The sequence below is a fragment of the Sturnus vulgaris genome, chromosome 11 (genome assembly GCF_052056855.1).
Source record: "Sturnus vulgaris isolate bStuVul1 chromosome 11, bStuVul1.hap1, whole genome shotgun sequence".
NCBI lineage: Eukaryota > Metazoa > Chordata > Aves > Passeriformes > Sturnidae > Sturnus > Sturnus vulgaris.
The window spans coordinates 14304366-14322271 of record NC_142253.1 but is presented as its reverse complement, the minus strand read 5'-3'; the positions used below and the strand labels follow the sequence as shown (position 1 = coordinate 14322271).

The 17906-nt window shown below is 53.7% G+C and overlaps 2 protein-coding genes across 3 annotated transcripts in view; one reads left to right on the top strand and one right to left on the bottom strand.

Moving 5' to 3' along the window:
- Positions 1-3847, top strand: part of DNAH1 (dynein axonemal heavy chain 1) — a 71388-nt gene extending 67541 nt beyond the window's left edge. The window contains exons 71-79 of the mRNA XM_088171192.1: positions 9-179; positions 606-785; positions 862-1038; positions 1214-1384; positions 1584-1714; positions 2059-2203; positions 2441-2647; positions 3021-3255; positions 3576-3847. Of these exons, the coding sequence (XP_088027318.1) occupies positions 9-179; positions 606-785; positions 862-1038; positions 1214-1384; positions 1584-1714; positions 2059-2203; positions 2441-2647; positions 3021-3255; positions 3576-3697 (1539 nt within the window). The 3' untranslated portion in view covers positions 3698-3847. The remainder of the gene's footprint in view (positions 1-8; positions 180-605; positions 786-861; positions 1039-1213; positions 1385-1583; positions 1715-2058; positions 2204-2440; positions 2648-3020; positions 3256-3575) is intronic.
- Positions 3848-3978: 131 nt separating this feature from the next.
- BAP1 (BRCA1 associated deubiquitinase 1) lies at positions 3979-16061 on the bottom strand. 2 transcript variants are annotated; one of them, XM_014869630.2, is made up of 17 exons: positions 15933-16061; positions 13528-13557; positions 13375-13429; positions 12576-12708; positions 12062-12181; positions 11545-11606; positions 11332-11474; positions 10704-10782; positions 9922-10045; positions 9487-9604; positions 8921-9108; positions 8441-8574; positions 7373-7845; positions 7102-7259; positions 6305-6397; positions 5708-5780; positions 3979-5428 (listed from the first exon to the last, which is right to left on the bottom strand). In XM_014869630.2, exons 1-17 carry the CDS (start codon positions 15967-15969, stop codon positions 5295-5297), a joined length of 2154 nt encoding a protein of 717 aa, XP_014725116.2. In that variant the 5' UTR covers positions 15970-16061; the 3' UTR covers positions 3979-5294. The 2 variants fall into 2 exon arrangements, with proteins under 2 accessions (XP_014725116.2, XP_014725117.2); XM_014869631.2 differs by having other exon boundaries at positions 7156-7259.
- Positions 16062-17906: the final 1845 nt, after the last annotated feature.

Below are 17906 nucleotides of genomic sequence, written 5' to 3'. Positions count from 1 at the left end.
ACTTCCAGGTGCATCCAGACTTTCGCCTCTGGCTCACCAGTCTACCAAGCAACCACTTCCCTGTGTCCATTCTCCAGAATGGTTCCAAGATGACCATTGAGCCCCCCCGTGGGGTCAAGGCCAACCTGCTCAAGTCCTACATTAGTTTCAGTGATGACTTCTTGAATTCTTGCTCCAAGGTAAGACCCAGATCAGGCTTTGGTTCATTGTCCCCATTCCATGCCTGCTCCAATATATGCTTTCCACCTGGATGTTGCTCCTCTCCAGGCATAGATCTTCTTCCCCATTAGAGAATCCATGTGCTAGAGAAGGAGGTGTTTCTATTAAACTCACATTTGTGAAGAGCCACTTGGAAGTTTTACTTTGAGAAAGAGAAGCAACAATATTTTGGAGGCCTGGCATAAGGCACTTATGCAGCTGTCTTTTAAGCAAGGAGTGAGCCATGGCCTTTCCCAGCAGAGCAGCCTGTCTGAGGTTTCCCCCTCTCCAAGCTTCAGTTGGCACTCCTGCATTGCCACATTTTCTCTGCCAGGTTCCAGCAGGATCTGACTCCCTCCAAGGATGTCTCCACCTAAGCTGAGCCACTCCTCTCCCTCTTCCCACAGGTCACAGAGTTTAAATCCTTGTTGCTGTCGCTTTGCTTCTTCCATGGGAACATGCTGGAGAGGAGAAAGTTTGGGCCTCTGGGGTTCAATATCCCCTATGAGTTCACAGATGGAGACCTCCGCATCTGCATCAGTCAGCTGCAAATGTTCTTGAACGAATATGCAGAAATTCCCTACAAGGTGAGAGCAGCCCCTCCTGGGTGGGAACAGGATGCAGACATGGATCAGAACCATGATCTGATGGGGTCTCTTGCAGGTTCTGAAATATACAGCTGGGGAGATCAACTATGGTGGCCGCGTGACCGACGACTGGGACCGGCGCTGCATCATGAGCATTTTGGAAGATTTCTACAAACCTGAGGTTTTAAATCCTGACTTTACCTATTCTGAATCAGGTATCTACAAGCAGATCAGTACCTCTTCTGACCTCAATGTAAGTACTCAAGTCACAAATTGCAGCTCAGAGATGTAGGGGGATTGTCACAGTGAAAAAAGTCTCCTCTCTGAAACCCACTGCATTTTCAGGCCCCTGGGGGAATATAAGTTTGTAAGAACCTGGGGGTCTTCAGCTGGTCTTGGCCTTACAGTCTGTGTGGATTCCTCTCCAGGGCTACCTCCAATATGTTAAAGGCCTGCCTCTCAACGACAGCCCAGAGCTCTTTGGTTTACACGACAATGCTGACATCACCTTCGCTCAGAACGAGACCTTTGCTCTTCTGGGAGCCATTGCACAGCTTCAGCCCAAGACCATCACGCTGGGAGGCCGCAGCAGGGAAGAGGTGGGTGCCCCAGTCCTGTCAGTGCTCTGGCAGGCAGTACCCAGTGTGGGCAGTGACCACAAGCACCAGCTCTCAGCAGGTGCCACCCTGCCTGCTGGATGCCAGAAATGGCACTGCCATGCCAGCATTAGCTCTCCCCTTTCTCAGCAGCCATGGAGCTAGATTAGAAGGATGCTGCCACTTGCTGCTTTCCTTCCAGATTGTGGAGGAGACCTCCAAGGACATCCTGGCAAAGCTGCCTAACCCCATGAATGTGCAGGAGGTGATCCACAAATACCCGCTGCTCTATGAAGAATCCATGAACACAGTGCTGGTGCAGGAGGTGATCAGGTAAACCTCTTGTGGGATCACATCCTAGGGAACAGCAGAGATATGCAGGCCCCTGCTGCCACCCATCTTTGGGGAACCTCAATACTAAGCACAACAGTGGGGTTGGCAGTCACACTCACAGCTGTGTTGTGCCAGCCAGGAGCTTTGGCTGATTCTGTCTCCATCTGTAACAGTCAGCAATTTTAGGGCTGGGAGAGCAGCTGTGAGACCTTGTTGAAGAGGACTGGGGCTGGGAGTTACATGGAGGAGCTTCACTTGCGTATAAAGATCCAGACCCTCTCTGGGCAGGCAGTGAGCATAAACCACTGCAGAGTCACTCTGCTCCCTCTGCCCTTTCTCTGTAGGTATAACAAGCTCCTGGAGGAGGTTGCCTCAAGTCTCAAGGATTTGCTGAAAGCTCTCAAGGGCCTGGTGGTGATGTCCTCTCGGCTGGAGCTGATGGCAAGCAGTTTGTACAACAACACTGTTCCTGAAATATGGAATGCCAAGGTATGTGTCCCAGCCAGCCTAGCTGCCTGCCAGAGTTCACCCAAAACAGAGGAATGGGTTATCAACCCATGGGTTATCAGCCCAAGTCCAGGGCTGGACTGGGCTCTATCACATGGAGATGTCTCCTGCCTAGTGCAGCTCCCAGTTGTTCCCAGCCCCTGCCTCTCAGCAGCTGAGGCACAAGGTCTAGGCTGTCCCTGACTGCATTCAGCACCTCCCTCTGTGGGTGCCCCACAGGCCTATCCATCACTGAAGCCGTTGGCATCGTGGGTGAACGACTTGGTGCAGCGGATTGAATTCCTGCAGAATTGGATCAGCCATGGCATCCCCTCCGTGTTCTGGATCAGTGGGTTCTTCTTCCCCCAGGCCTTCCTCACCGGGACACTGCAGAACTTTGCCAGGAAGTCTGTCATCTCCATTGATACCATCTCATTTAGCTTCGAGGTCAGTAAATCAGGTGGAGAGTCTGAATTTATTTGGACTCTCCTGCTAGAAGGCCACAAAGGCCCTGTCCTGCCCAAGTGGTGAAGCCACCAGGCTAGACAGCTGCCTATGGCCCCATCATCCTCTGTGCTTGGAGACACCCACCCACCCACGCACATTGCCAGACTCCTCCCCAAGGCTCGCAGAGGCTTCTGCTTCCAGAGCTGCTCACATCCCCTTCCACCAACTCTGTCACAAGCTGCCCCTCTAAGAGCTGTGGCATGCTCTCCTTTGGCAGCGCTGGCTTAACTAAGAGCTGCTTAAGAGACTTCTTGGGGCTGAGCCCCCAGGGACACGGCTTGAGCGAGGGCCCGGCGGCCCCTCCCCCGGACAGGTCATGAAGGAGTCGGTGAAGGAGCTGAAGCGCCAGCCCGACGTGGGCTGCTACATCCATGGCTTGTTCCTGGAGGGTGCCCGCTGGGACGCAGCTGCGGGTCGGCTGGCCGAGTCACGCCCCAAGGAGCTCTACACGGAGATGGCTGTCATCTGGCTGGTGCCTGTCCCCAACCGCAAGCCTCCAGAATCCGGCTCCTACCTGTGCCCCATCTATAAGACTCTCACTCGAGCAGGTAGGTGCCCTAAAGGCAGATTTCCAGAAGAACAGAAGCTGCAGGAGCAGCTAGGAGGGGCAGCCCGGGAGGGGCAATAGGGAGTTCCTCCTGCCATACAGGGGCATAGAACAAGCTACTGTTGGCAGTGGCCAGCCAGGGAGAAAAGATTTCTCCTGCTGTGGTTGAGATGGAGCAGCCAGGCACCCTGGCTCTGCAGCAGTGCCCATGGCCAGGCTTCCCCCAGCCCTGCTCAGGCAGTCATCTGGCTTAGGGTGGGGGCATGGACCTGGTCCATGTGCAGCAGTACCATCCTCTCGCCCTTGCTTCCCCCATTCCAGGCACACTGTCAACAACGGGCCACTCCACCAACTACGTGATTGCTGTGGAGATCCCTACGGACAAGCCAGAGAAGCACTGGATCAAACGGGGCACAGCCTTGATCTGTGCCCTGGACTTTTAGGCAGACAACGCAGCCGGCCCAGGAACCCAATGCAGCTGAGGGCCTGAGGCAGGCTGCTGCCTCCCTCTCCTCCGGTCCTCCTTCTGTTGAGGTGAGTCCTGCCCTTCTCCTGTTGAGGTGTGTCAATAAATTTAGCCTGGTGTTGTTGCACTCCCCACGATTACTTCAAATCTCTACATCACAGAAGAGCTGCCAGCAGGGATAACAGGGCCTGGAGCTGGCAGGTGGTGCTCCCAACTCCCTTCCTCCCACCCCCTTCCCTCACACACCTCTTCCACGGCTGGCCATTACAGGATAGCTTTATTCCTTCAGACAGGTCCATTATTTACAGCACTTGATATTAGACACAGCAAGAGACAAAAGGATTTTCTTTCCTTCAACAAATACTAAAAGAACTGTTTCATTCCATAGTCAAGATCTGTACACATATTGAAAAAATTCAGTCCTCTCCTGTGGCAGCTCCACCCCGGGACATCACTGGAGAGCAGTGCTCACCTCTGATATCTCAGATATCTGCTAGGCCCCTGGGGGCTGGCAGAAAGCAAGAGGCTGCCAGGCTGTACCAGCAAGCTCTGGTTAGCAGCCAGCCAGGGGGATGAGATGTGGCCTCCCTCTGCTGCCCCCATCCCACCTTCACTATTGCAGCAACCAGCCACATCTCCCGCAGCCAAGAGGCTTCACCAAGCCACAGCCAGTGTCCACCCTCGTGCCATGCCCAGCAGCACCAAGGCCACCATCTGCACCTGGTCTGTTCATAATTCACAGGGTTTCTCTGGGGCCTGGTGCAATGCTGTGTGACCCCTAGGCACTGCCAGGGCCACGGAGCTGGTCCCAAGGAGAGCAGCCAGGGCAGCAAGAGGCACAGGCCACCCCCAGCACCACCACAGAGGGCTGGGCACAGAGCCTAGCTCCACAGATGAGCCTACCCACCCTCATCCAGCAACAGAGCTGCCATGGCCCACTGGGGAGCCAAGCTATACTGGGAAGGTGTCACCATCCTCAGGAGCTCGGCGAGCACCAGGCACTGGGCAGTGCAGCATAGGGTGGGTGCAGAAGCGGCTCTGCCCTGGAGCCACCTTGCAAAGAATGGCCAAAGCCTGGGGTAGGACCAAAAATGAGTTTGGGGAAGGAAGGGAGAAGGATAAAAAACACAGACATGAACATCCCAGGAAGCACAGAGCTGAAGGCCCAGACACAAGACGACACAAGCCATGGCCAGCTGCGGCCAGCACAGCCTCACAGGGGCATTGCCAGTGTTCCCACATTGCCAGACCCAGCTGGGTGGGCTCTTTGCCTCCGGCCAATCCTCAGCCTGGGCACTGAGACGGAGGTGACAATGTCTGGGTGCTGCCAGGGCATGGTCAGGCAGCTGAGCTCTCCAGACTCCCCTCTGCTGCAGGGACTCCTCCAGACAGGTTATTGCCTTTCACAGCTTAGGCACAGAGAAAAATCCGACTTTCCTTTGTCCTCAGGCTCCACCTGGGCAGAAGGTTTGTCACTGTGGTCCCTCTTCCTTGGGCAAAGGGTAATATAGATCCAAGTGCCAGTGCCCAAAGCCACTAAGCCCAACTGCTGTTTCTCAGTCTTGGCTCTCTGGCTACTGGCGCTTGGCTTTGTAGGGGCGGGAGCGTTTCCGGCGGTCCGGCTTCCTCTGCTTGTGCAGGCGGCCGATGCTGACTCCCTGCCGCCTGCGCACCGAGATGTTCTGCTCCACGAGGCTGGCCAGCATGCCTGCAGGGAGAGCACAAACACACGCGCTTGGAGCGCTGGGATTACCCATGCCACAGGGCAGCCCCAGCTCTCTCATTCAAAAGCCATCATGGGCACTTACTGGGACTATAAAGTGCAAGGAGAGGCAGAGATCTGTGGCTCCCCAGACTAGGCGTCAGCCTGTACCCCAAACCTGGCCTAAATAGGGTGAGTGGCCCAGGCTCCCAGCTGCTGCTCCATCACACTCAGTGCAGCTCCCCCAGCTGAACCCAACCCCTCTGCCCCATGAGCACAGCTCACCTTCCTGGGCCAGCATGGATATGAAGGTACAGATGAACTCATCGTAGTTGTGGGTTCTCCTCTGGTCATCAATCTACAAAAAAAACAAATCCACCAAATTCACAAATAATCCACAAGCAAGGGGCAGGGAGAAGGGAGAGTTCAAGGTTAACAGGGGCCAGAACTGGCATGCCTGGCCCAGCCCACAGACTAAGGAGACTGAAGCAGGAAGGGACCCATCCCCCAGCCTATCCTGGGCCAGTGCACAACTGCGACTGTCTCCATCCCAGTTCAGATGCCAGCATGTTCTACAAAGGGCAGCTGGGAAGAGGGGAGGGTGGGCAGGGGAGGTACCTTTGCTGACTCTCCCCTGCCTCCAATCAGTGCTGATGTTCATCCCAGCACAGTATCACCCTCCCCCAGGCTGCCAGTGCTGTCCCTGGGCTGTGGTCTATCCTGGTAAGAGCTCTGCCCTGCTGGGCTGTAACAGGGAAGAGACTCTGAATGCTCCTCATCGTCATTCTTAGCTGAACCACTCTCCCTCCATTTTTACATAAAACTACCTCTAAAAAGCCTTTGAGCAGCTAAATCAGCAATGCAAACAAGCCAGAAGCACACCTTGAATTTCTTCCTCTTCTCTACCTCCTCCTTCAGGCAGGCCTCGTAGTTCGCAATCTCTGCTTCCACACACTTGAGCAGCGCCAGCAGCTCCTACCGTATCAAGCAGACCAAACATGAGCACAGTCCCAGCCACGCCCAGGAGCCAGCAGGGTGAGCTGGCAGGTGCTCTTCTCTGTGCTAAGAGAGGGATGATTCATCAAAGGAAAATCACTCGCCAGGGGAAAACAAAAAGATCAGTTCACTGTAGGGAATTCACTATGGACAGCCCCAGGGGAGATGGGTTCTGCCCCAGCCCAAACATACCTGGTTTTGGAACAGAGGGAAGGGCTGCCTGAGTGCCAGAACCACCCCCCTCTCGCCCCCCAGGGTCTGCTTTCCCATCAAAATCTGAAGACTGCCCTTTGGAATAGTAGTTTCTACCCAGCTCTCCTCCATGGAGCCCTTGGTACACTTGTGCTGCCTGAGCCTGGTCCTACCCCTGGCTGGAGGGTACAGACAGGCTGTGAAGTTACCAGCGGGCTGGGACTTGGGGATGCAGGGTCTCACCAGCTCGTGGCCCAGAGGAGAGCATAGCAGGCTGAATATCTCAGCTGCAGAGGCAGGGACTGTGCCCACTACCAATGCAAAGGTCACAAGATGACACAAGGCACAAAACCTGCACTGCCCTGTGCCTGGAGGCACAGCTGCGACGACATGCGAAGGGACAGCAGACACATGCAGTTCAGTCACTGCCAGCGCTGCTGCACCTCCAGGTGAGCTCCACGTTCCCAGGGCTGTCACAGCACAAAACTCACCTTGGGAGAATACTTTTCCCCCCCAGGGTGATCACTGGTCCTGCCAAGTCCCACCTTCTCTTTGCTGTCACTGGCCTCACTGCCCTCCTTCTCCTCCAGTTTGATCGCAACCGGGGCCTCTTCACTGTGTTTGATGGAAGAGGGGGAGTTTTTCCCATCTACACACAGAGGCAAGGAAGTGTTAGGAGCCACCACAAAGGCATCCACCCCTCAAGTCGAAGGACACTGTCCCGTCACCCCAGGCGAGACACCCCCTAAAGCAGGCACTTACCTGCAGCAGCCAGTGGGCAGAACACGCCGTCCTCGGTGAGGTGCAGCAGCCCAGAGCTGACAATGGGCCCCAGGTCCCTGACAGCCCGGTTGTAGCGCATGCAGTCCACGCGCAGCAGCCCATCCTCCTCCCCAAACAGCACCTTGGAGATGTGGGAGGTGACGGGGCTGGAGGGGCGCGTGGGGTTGGCCGAGCGGATGGGAGAGCGCAGCGGGGAGTTGAAGGCGCTGCCGATCTCAGAGGCGGTGTCGGTGCTTTCATTGCTGGGGGTGGGGGAGGGCTGGGAGTGGGTGACCACTGCCACGGCGGCTCCTCCGCCACTCGTCTTGATGGACAAGGGAATGGAAAGATCCTTTTGAGATTCCTTCAGCTTCTCAGTCAGGACGTTGATGGTGTTGGGCTGCAGGACAGAGAGCTGGCCATCTGCGGCCCCTGCCACGTGCTCTTGCTTCACTTGCCCTTTCCTCTTGTACCTGCCCAGAAACACAGCAGGGAAGGTGAGCAGCTGGTAGAAGGAGGTGGGGGTGGACACTGCCAGCTCTGTGCTCAGCAGTTCAGGCTGCCTGCTGGGATGAAACAACGTCTGAAACACTTCAACATCACCCCCACAGCCACCAGCTTCTCTTGCAGCACTCCAGCACCACTGAGCCACTCAGTCCCAGGGATCCCTACACTGCTGGGGGACACAGGGTGCTGTGTACCCTCTGCTCTTCTTCCAAAGCCCCCAAAGCTCCCTTGCTGTGACTCCAACTTCCTGGCTTTAGCAGCAGTCCAAGCACACCAACACTGTCACCAGGAGCTGAACTGGCAACTGGCACTGTGGAACCAATGTTTCTCTAAGCCCCAAAGCTGCTGCCAATACACAGTTACTCTCAGGGCAGCTGAAATTCAGAGTTGGCTGTAAAAAGCTACAGAAGGACTTCACAAAACCCAGTGAGTGAAAAATTAAATGGCGGGCAAAGAGAAGAACAGACCTATCAAGAACTAAGGAAAGAAGTCAGGGAAGTCCTCACTGACAGTTCTGCAAATGTCAGCTCCTGGCCTCCTACCTACAGCCCAAGCTCTCACCTGATGGCTGAGTTGGTGTTACGAACTTCCTCCTCATCATCATCATCATAGTCATCCTCATCATCTGAGTACTGCTGGTGCTGTCGAACTGGGACCCGGTTGCGACCTACTCCTGCCGCAAGGTCTTCCTCCTCCTGCAACACAGCATTGCTGAAGGCCTGCTGGCAGCAGGGCAAGGAGGAAGAACCCGGTGGACTCATCCTTGGTCCAGCCTGACACTAGGACTTGGCTCTTTTGAGAGGAAACAGGGACCCTTCCCCATTTTTGCTCAGTTTACCCACATTAATGTTAACCTCCTTTGTCAAGTCAGTCTTTATTTACCCTCTCCCCTCCCAGCCTGGGTTAGTGCTGGGCCAGGCTGACTGCAAGGCAGGGCCATGCTTAGGCCAGCTGACAGCTGTGGTCCCACAGAGGTGAGGGGCTGCAGGCAAAGAGCTCAGCTTGAATCAGGTGTGCCGCTAGCCTGGCGCTCCAGCCTACCTGCATGGGGGACTTGGCATAGTTGTGGTTATCCAGGAAGGCTGGCAGTCTCTGCACAATGGGGTTGGGGTTTGCTGGAGGGGCTCCATTGATGCCGCTCGCTGTTGCCTTTGGCACCGGTTTGGATTTGCTGGGTGGGCTCTGCGTGGATGTGGAGTGGCCCTGGCTGGTGGGTTCATCCGTGCCATCTGCCACACAAGCACAGCAGAGCCTTTCATCACCAGCACTGTCACCTTTTACTCCATGTCCTCTACCACCCCTTACTCACCCAGATGAGAGAAGAGCTCTTACACTCCTCCAGACCACCACAAACCCCCGCATCTATCACTGGTGTGTCAAAGCTCCAGCCCTTCCACTTTCAAGCTTCACACCCTCCAACACACCCCCAGGCACAGAGGCATCATCACACTCCAGCACAATGCGCATGGAGCAAGGCTCATGGAAAAGAAAGTGAAGCTGGCAATAAAACTGCCCCATGCCTCAGGTCAGCCACCCTGTGCTCATTCCATGGCAGGCTAGGTTGGCAACACTCCTGGTACTGCTGTACTGCAGGTACAAGGTCCTACCTGTCTGAGTGCTCTCTGGAGTCACGGTCTTGCTGCTGGCTGGCTTTGCCTCTTCAGCAGGCTGAGATTCCTGAGACTTCTGAGTCTGGATCAGCTCAGGCTGAGTTACTCGGATAAGCTTGAAAGCAAGTGACATAGAAACTGCATGCTGGACCAGCAATGACCCAAACCACATCCTTCCCACTCGAGTACTGCAGAGTTCACCAGGGTGAGCCAACACCAAGTGCCCAGGCACACAAATGACAAAGGTGAGCCACCTCCCAGGTGAGCAGCAATGGCCAAGTAGTGAGGCTGGCTATCTCCTCTTTCCACAAGATTTTTCCCAAGGCCAAACAAAACCCCTAAAACCAGAGCCCTGGCAGCACAGGTAGATGCCCCGGAAAAGCCTATTCCTCCCAGTAAGCTTGCACTTCCTCAGGGCCTGGGCTGTCCTACCTGCTGCAAGGCCTCCAGCACAGTCTGGCGGTTCATCTTCAGGATGTGCAGTTTGGACTCATACTTCATCCTCCGGTCAGGCACCACAGCCATCAGGTTGAAGCGGATGTCATGGTATGGCTCCCTGCAGGAAAGACAGCAGCCTTCAGCCATGGGATCATGGTGACAGCCCTATCCCCACCTCCTGCCTGAGTGTTTAACACCAGCACTACCAAGGCTTCTCCCCAAAACCAAGTCAACATCACAGTAGCTGAAGAAGCACTACAAGGTTCAGCTACCACACAAAACACTCTCAGAGTCTCAGGTTGGTTGAGATGGGAAGAGACCTATGAGAGTCATCTGCTCCAGGCCCTGCTCCAGCAGTATCACCCAGAGCTGGTCTCCAGGATAACATCCAGAAAGCTTCTGAATATCTCCAGAGATGGAGATTCCACAACATCTTTAGGCAACCTGTGCCAGTGCTGTCACCGTCATGCCAAGCATCCAAGAGGTGCAGCTCAAGACCAAAAGCACGACTCCTTCTCCTATGGACTTGAGCTAACAGGGACCTAACCAGGCCACTCTTAACGCTATGCATCATTTGCAGGGACTCTGCATCACGCAGGGAATGCAGCTTCTCTGCATGCTCTGCAGGCAAGAGAAGGCAAGGGGAAGAGCACTTGCACTTCTCCATAGGCAACCTCCACCCCCAGTTCCAAAACCTGCCACTCAGAAACCACAGTACAAATAATTCAGGGGAAATGGCAAGAGGCCAGTGCTTGCCCCGTGGGCCAGGACATTACCCTGCAGTGGCCAAGCCAATGCGCTCCATGATCACTCTCCTGGCTTTGTCTGTCCATTCCTCGTCATCTGCCCATGGCCCTGTGATAACAAGACACAGCTGGACTTAGCAAAGCAGGCCATGCTTAAGGAAACCACCTACATGAAGTGAGTACCTTACCAAAGGGGCTGACAGACAGAAACCTGGCAGGGATAAATAACTACATGAAAGACAGAACTGAGGGGTCAAGCTGTAGGAGAAGGGAGTAAACTAGGCAGCCCAATGCTATGTTTGAAGTGTTTGCCTCAACACAGTGGTTATTTGGCACAAGGAGAAATGGAGGAAATAAATTCTTCTTGCCATATGAAGTTATTTCAGAGCTGAAGGACCTCATGGCCCTGAGCAACTGGGGAATCAAATGGCAAGGCTGGAGAAACAAAAGCAATACATTTAGAAATAACTGTTTTTGAGGTACAGTCCCCAGCACACAGACTCCAAAATTAGCTGTCAAAACTCAGGACAAATCTGGAAGCCATTGGAGTGATTCTCCACTAAAACAGTTAACAGTAAGAGGCAATGAAAACCAATCATTTGGACACACCAGGGTGCTATTCATCTATGTCAGCAAGCAGGGACAGATGAGCTCTTACCATGGTCAATGGGATAGACCTTCAGCCCGTCCAGCTCAAAGAGTCGTCCCTTGATGGGGACATAGCTGACAAAATGAAAAGCCTCCATGGTCCGCACTGCACTGATCCCATTCTGCTTCTCTGGCAAGTGCCGTGGCTCTGGCCTGCAAGGGTGAGAGTCATGGAGAGTCTGCCTCCTCCACAGACAGGGAGCTGCAGACACCCCTCACTCACCTGGCATGGCTGTTGTGGGCCTTGGCCAGCTCTGGGGCGTTGCCGATCGCATAGCCTTTGCTCTGCAGCCAACAGCAAGAGAAAAGAGCTGAGAAGTGACAGGGAACAAACAAAATGCTTCACCTTCCCACTCCCTCCCTCCCTCCATCTACCCACAGGACCAGGATAGAAACCCTCAGGCACATCTTCTACTCTTCTGAGTTAAAGTTCAAGATGGAAAAAGTATACAATTTCTACTGAATAAATTACAGCTGGAGAAAAACAGACTTCACAATAGGTCTGAAGGGAGGAGAGAGGACTTTTGATTACAGGGAGTAACATGACAGAAGGATCAAGGGGACCAAGGCTCTGAGCAAGGCAAGGCAGAATATGAGAAAGAAGAGACAATCCTGCTGCAGTGTGCAGCCACAGAGGTCAGGGAAGGAGCCAGCTCTTTAAAAGCATCACGCCAAGAGGGGAGCAAGATGCAGAGCCACCTGTGCCACCCTTGCACAGCCCTGCCCGACCCTGCCCCTACCTCAGGGCTAAAGCCTTTGGTGAAATCTTTCATGCGGCTCAACGTGGGGCCCAGGTCGACATTGTTGCAGTTCAAGAGGACGCTCAACAGGGCATGGGTGGCACAGGAATTTGGGATCAGCTGGAGAGTAACACAAAGACCAACTTAACCAGCAGGAACAAGGCAGCTTTTCAACAATCCCTCAGTGTTGACAACAATCAACTGAAAGACTGATGCAAGAACCATCAAGCACTTGTGAGAGCAGTGACCTGACCTCAGCACCCACAGGAAAGAGGGAAGTCAGTATCACTTAGTGAGCCTCACCGTGCCCCAAGAGCATCTGCTCACAGTGCAGACCACAGTCTCCCAGCCCTCACTGGACTCCCTTCAACCTAGAGCTCAGGGAAGATGCTCCCAGGAAAGAGGAGCTGCCCTCATGACTGGCAAGATCAGTGCAGTCTCTCAGTACCACACTGCTTCCCTGAGGTGTCGCAGAAGACACCCCACAGAAACTTTCCCCCTGCCTGGAGCCTACCTGATGAGCAAAGAACATGTTATTGACGATGTCATCATCGATCACCGACGTCTCATCCACCAGCGTGGAGACCTTGCGACGGGACCGGCGCTCCTCAATCCACTTGAACAGAAAAATGAACCCATACACGGGGCTGCAGAGAGAAAGCAGCAGCTGCAGCACTTTGGAACAACCACACCAGTGGGGCTGCTCTGCTCAGCATCAGAAACCTGTTCCACAGGCAGAGCAAAGAGAGAGAGGAAAAGCAGAACAACCAGTGCCATCCTTCTGGAAGTGACCATCCCCACCACAATCCCCCCAGTCCAACACTACTGAGGACACTCCTGCACTGATGCTCCAGGCTCAGTCAACAATCAAGTTTGAAAACTTTGGGGTTTGACAAGTCTTAAGAGTCTGAAGACAGAGAAGTGGGAAATTCCCCTCTGGAATGACTGAACTACAGAACAGTGTCTGGCCACTGAATAACCCTCCTTTTACACTTACCTTGGATTTATTCTTGAGATGAATTCAGCAATGGCCTTTAAGAAGCAACAGCCTCAAAGCCTTTTCACAGCACCAGGACAGGGAGAAAGCTCACACTGCAACTACACCACCTCTCCATGGTGAAAGAGAGATGAATCCCTTGGGGATGTCCCCCACCTGCCCCAAACCTGATAAATTTCTCCTGGTCCATCACCTACAGCTCTGATTTCCGTGACAGACAAGCTCACACAGACCCCTCTGAACTCCTGGTGATGAGTTCCCAGGCCCACACACCATTCTGCTTAGCAAAACTCACACTCTCAGGCCTCTGACTCACCCTTGGCATTTGCTCTGCAGATCATAAATCTCCTCAACCTGCACTCCCTTGACCCCTGCAGACAAAGGAGAGAAGGTGGTGTAAGGCCCACCAGAAAGGATAGGGTAATGTCAGGCACAAAACGGACTTGTCAGAAAAGTTTCTAGGACTTACCAAAATCTTCAACCAGGAGTGTGAAAAGGCCTGAAAGGAACAAAATCAACAGGTTACTTCTGAGTAAAGAGAGAAGAGAGAAAATCTGCTGTCATCATCCCCTGAGAGTCCCACATGGACTCTCCCACATTGGTCCAAGGCCAAGGCACAGCCAGAAAATCCACAGCAGAGTGGCACCAGGATCACACCGAGTCCCAGCAGTGGGGCTGTTGAGCTCAGAGGTGCTCCATCTCCCTTCACCCTTCCACTCCCATTGATCATCCTCTTCCTCAAGAGGACCTGACCCAACTCTTTTCCAGAGCCCAATGCATCCTGAGCCACTGCAGATGGCCTGCCAAGTGAGCAGCAGCACCAGGAAGCATCTAAATGACACACACACACACTTGTAATCAGAAAGAAAAATACCTGAAAATATCACAAGGTATTTAAAAATATATATAATTTCTGTTCATGTTAATGAAAGCCAATGAGGGGAAATCCAGATCACAGCAACAGGGCTGTGGGAAAGTCTGAGGGTTGAAAGGCTAGTCTTCATCTCCCTGTCTCTTTGAGGGAACCAAATCCAACAGTCTGTCTTCAGTGACTAAAAAATGCAGGAGGACATAACCAGAACTACAGAGACAACAGCAAGAAAACAAGGATTATCAGACATCAGCAACTGCCACTATGAAGCCAAAGCAAAGGCAGTCAGCCCAATTTCAGGCCATCAATCTGCACATAGAGCAAGCGAGTTCGAGACTGGAATAACAAATCTGCTTTTTTAGTTCCCTTATAAAGGCTGCTGAAAGCCTGGGGGGAAGTCTAGGGATAAGAAGGATTAAATCCTGAGAAACGTTCCTGTAAGCAATGGATTTAAGGACCCTGATGTATGTGGCTCAATTAAGAAGAGCCCAAGGAGCTTCCACACCAAAGTTAAAATTATTAAAACAGGGAGGAAACTCCTGGGAGCAAAAGGTCTTCATTAATTTAGTAAAAAACATTGTATTTCTTATAAAATTAACAGTGAGAAGAAAATACGCTCTGAAAATAACATGCTTTAAACCAGTGGGAAGCCAGGTCATTACACCAAAGCCCATCACCTTCCTGGTCCCTTCTAACCCCACTTTTTTCTCTGACATATTTCAGTATTTCTTATTACCTCAGCATCCACAAAAGGCACAGTCCTGCTGTGACACCTCTCCTGGAACACTCGAACACCCACCCCAAATTTTATGGGCAGGCTGGCTCACATTCTGGTGTCCACAAGCACACATGACACTATACCAGCAGCCTGCATGTTCCCAAGGCTCTCTTCCCCACCTAGCAGCCAGCCCAAACCTGGATCTACCGACCCTTCTTGACCAGAAAAGCACCCAGAGATTTCATCCCAAGCTCCGTGGCAGGAGCCAGTGGGAAGATATTCAGCTCGTGGGAAGTGCTGAAAGCTGAGAACAGCACATAGGTCACTCCTAACAACTGTCCCAGCTGTCACTCCTGCATCCAAACTGCCACATATCCAAAAAACCTGCCTCTGCCCAGACAGATTGTGTCCCAAGTAAATAACCTTCCCTCGCAGCTGTGAGGATCCAAACCATGTCCTGGGACTTTTTGCCACGATGAAGGACAGGATGGGAATGATTCCAGAATATTTCAAGTACCAATAAGGGAATAAAGAGCAGCAAAACTGGAGGTGACTGGGACACCGACACTAGGCAGAACCCATTACCGAGTGCAAGAGACAAGTATCATTCCAGAGGTCAAATTTCCTCACCCATGGCCCCAAAAACTCACCACCCCATCCTAGAGAGCAGCTTCCAACCTTCCATAGGACACCCCCATTCCACACTACAGCGACTCATTGGGTTAAAACATTTCAGACAATGCCTTAGCCAACACCAGCTTTGGCCCTGCAATATCAACCTATGAAACAACTTCGGGATTCCGCCACAGAATCCACCTTCAAGGCAGCGGGAAGGGGACACTTGTGACCGTCCTGCTCCCAGTTTCTCCACGCTGGCTTCTTCAGCACCTTTCCTGCCTACTCTAGGCCTGCACCCCACATCTCACCCCCCAAAAACTCCACGTGTACACCCACACCACCACAACTTCACCTGTGCACCCACAGCCCCATCCCCTCAAAACTTCACCTGCATACCCCATGCCCGCAGCCCCCCCAAACTTTTCCAGCTCACCTCTCATCTCCAACCCCCCCAAAACTCTACCTATGCACCACAAATCCCACTCCTTAAAGGCCCACCCGTACACCCGTAGCCGGCTCCTTGCAGCCTCCCTGACCTGTCTCCCACGTCCTCCCCAGCGCAGGCCCCGCTGTCCGTGTGTCCCTCTGAGCCCATTCGCCGCCCCGACCTGTGCCTCAGCCCGCCCCCCCAGCCCCGCCCGCTGCGCAGTGACGTAACCCCACTCACCGGGATCGCTCTCCAGCTCCAGCCAGCCCTTATTCATCTTCCCGCGGGCCGGGCCGCACCGCCATGTCCGGCCCCGACTACGGGACCCGCCGTCGCTCGCCCCAGTGCGTCATCGCGCGCGGTGACGTCACTCGGCCGCGACACGTGGCTACGCGCAGCCGCATGGGGCCCGAGGGGCGGGGCCGTCGCGCAGGCCCCGGGGCAGGCCCGGGATTCCCTGGAAAGCTGCTCCTCCGAGGAATGCCCAGGTGTTCTTCCTGGTGTAGCGTGTGAAGGAAGGATGGATGTCTAGGGTTCACTGCCTCTAAAACAATAGGATTTGTCACGTCTCATTCCTCTGTGTTTCCTGGTGACAGATGGCCAGCCTCTCTTCTCTCCCTTTCCTCACTGTATGCTGCTACTTCCCTTTATTGTCTAGGGAATTGAGCAAGTGGCACATGCTCGTGAACTTTATGCCTGTAATTTTCTAGACATTGTGATACTTGAATACTTGTTTAGTTCTGCCCCTGTGCCTTCAAGGATAATGTGCTCATTGTAACAGGTCACAGCACTGCTGAGGGTAGAGGTCTCTACCAGAATTTGCAAAATCCAGGATTGTTCGATGGGACCCCATGCCTAGTGCTCATAAACAGAGTCTCTGAAAATGTGCACGTTGGGCAGAAAAAATAGCAAGAATAATAATGTGGGTGCATATGCCTGGTGGGCTTTTGTTCTTGTTTTGTTTGTCCGTGGGGTTGGCTAGGGATGATGATGATGATGATGATGATGATGGGGCACAGGCTCAGCAGCCTGGGCTGCCCTATTGATGAAGGGCTGCAATGAGGGGCTATACTGTTCAGCCTTTCTTCCCAAGCAACTAAAGACAGGATGAGAGGGACACAGTCTTAAGCTGCACTGGGCAAGGTTCATAGGAGGAATTTCTTCAGAGCAAGGGTGATCAGACATTGGAATGGGCTGCTCAGGGAGATGTGGAGTCACCATCCCTGCAGGTGTTTACGGAAAAGCTGGATGTGGCACTTGGTGCCATGATCTGGTGATGTGGTGGTGTTGGGTCATAGGTTGGACTCGATCTCAAGGGTCTCTTCCACCCCAGTCAATTCTGTGATTGTGTGTCAAGGTATGAGGGCTGCTGGTGAGGCTGGGGCCAGCCCTCACCTGGCCAGCAGCTCCACTTTGGCTGCCTTAGAGGCTGGAAGGCTCCCAAGGCAAGCGTGCGCCCCTGCACTGCACTTCCTTAGGAAGTGGGATAAAAATAGGAGTGGGATGGGCGGCTGGGCCTGTCCCCCCTCCAGAGCTTTGTTCCTTGGCTGTTCCCACACACACCCCAGCCTCAAGCACTCCCCTCACCCCACTCCTGCCCCGGGACAATGCCAAGTTCAGGTAGAACTCACTCCCCTCTGCAGAAACCGAGGTGTACACTGCTGAATCTGCCCATGGATGATGTCTCCTTCCACTCCCCAGGTGCATGAGGGTGTGCTCATGGTTGTTCAGCCCCTGGAAGTTTGTAGGGGACACAGGTTGCCTCAGTTGGCTGGTGATCACCAGAGACAGGACTGGAAGCCTGCAGAATGCTGACAAAAATATCTCCTGCTCTAGCTTTAGTGGTAAATCTACCCAGGAGGACCAGGCTCAGCCACCCCAGAGAGTTACTGGGAGCAGGGACAAAGTTCCCCCAAAAGGGGGACTATTTGCTTCTGGTGTCTGTTCCTGCTCAATTTGAAGCATTGCTGGCCCTGGTGCCACCTCCAGCCTGTCACAATTCACCTCAGGGCCAGGTCTCATACATACACTCAGGCCCCCTCTTGCTGCCTCCCTCAAAATGGGCAGCCCAGCCCCTGCTCTGTGGAGCACAGGGGTCACTCAGAGGCAGAAGGGTGCAGATGTTCCAGCATGGGTCAGTGCAGGCACTGCAGAGTTGTTTGATCAGGGCCCCAAGGAATCATACTCCTGTCTCTCATTTCTGCCTTTTCACCC

What these genes read in the sequence shown, in the direction of transcription:
- BAP1 (XM_014869630.2), bottom strand. Translation starts at nt 15,969, where the DNA reads ATGAATAAGGGCTGGCTGGAGCTGGAGAGCGATCCCG. An exon ending in GGAGCTGGAGAGCGATCCCG is followed by an intron (nt 13,558 to 15,932) that starts GTGAGTGGGGTT and finishes TGTTCCTTTCAG; the next exon opens with GCCTTTTCACACTCCTGGTT. An exon ending in GGGAAAAGTATTCTCCCAAG is followed by an intron (nt 6,398 to 7,101) that starts GTGAGTTTTGTG and finishes TTGATACGGTAG; the next exon opens with GAGCTGCTGGCGCTGCTCAA.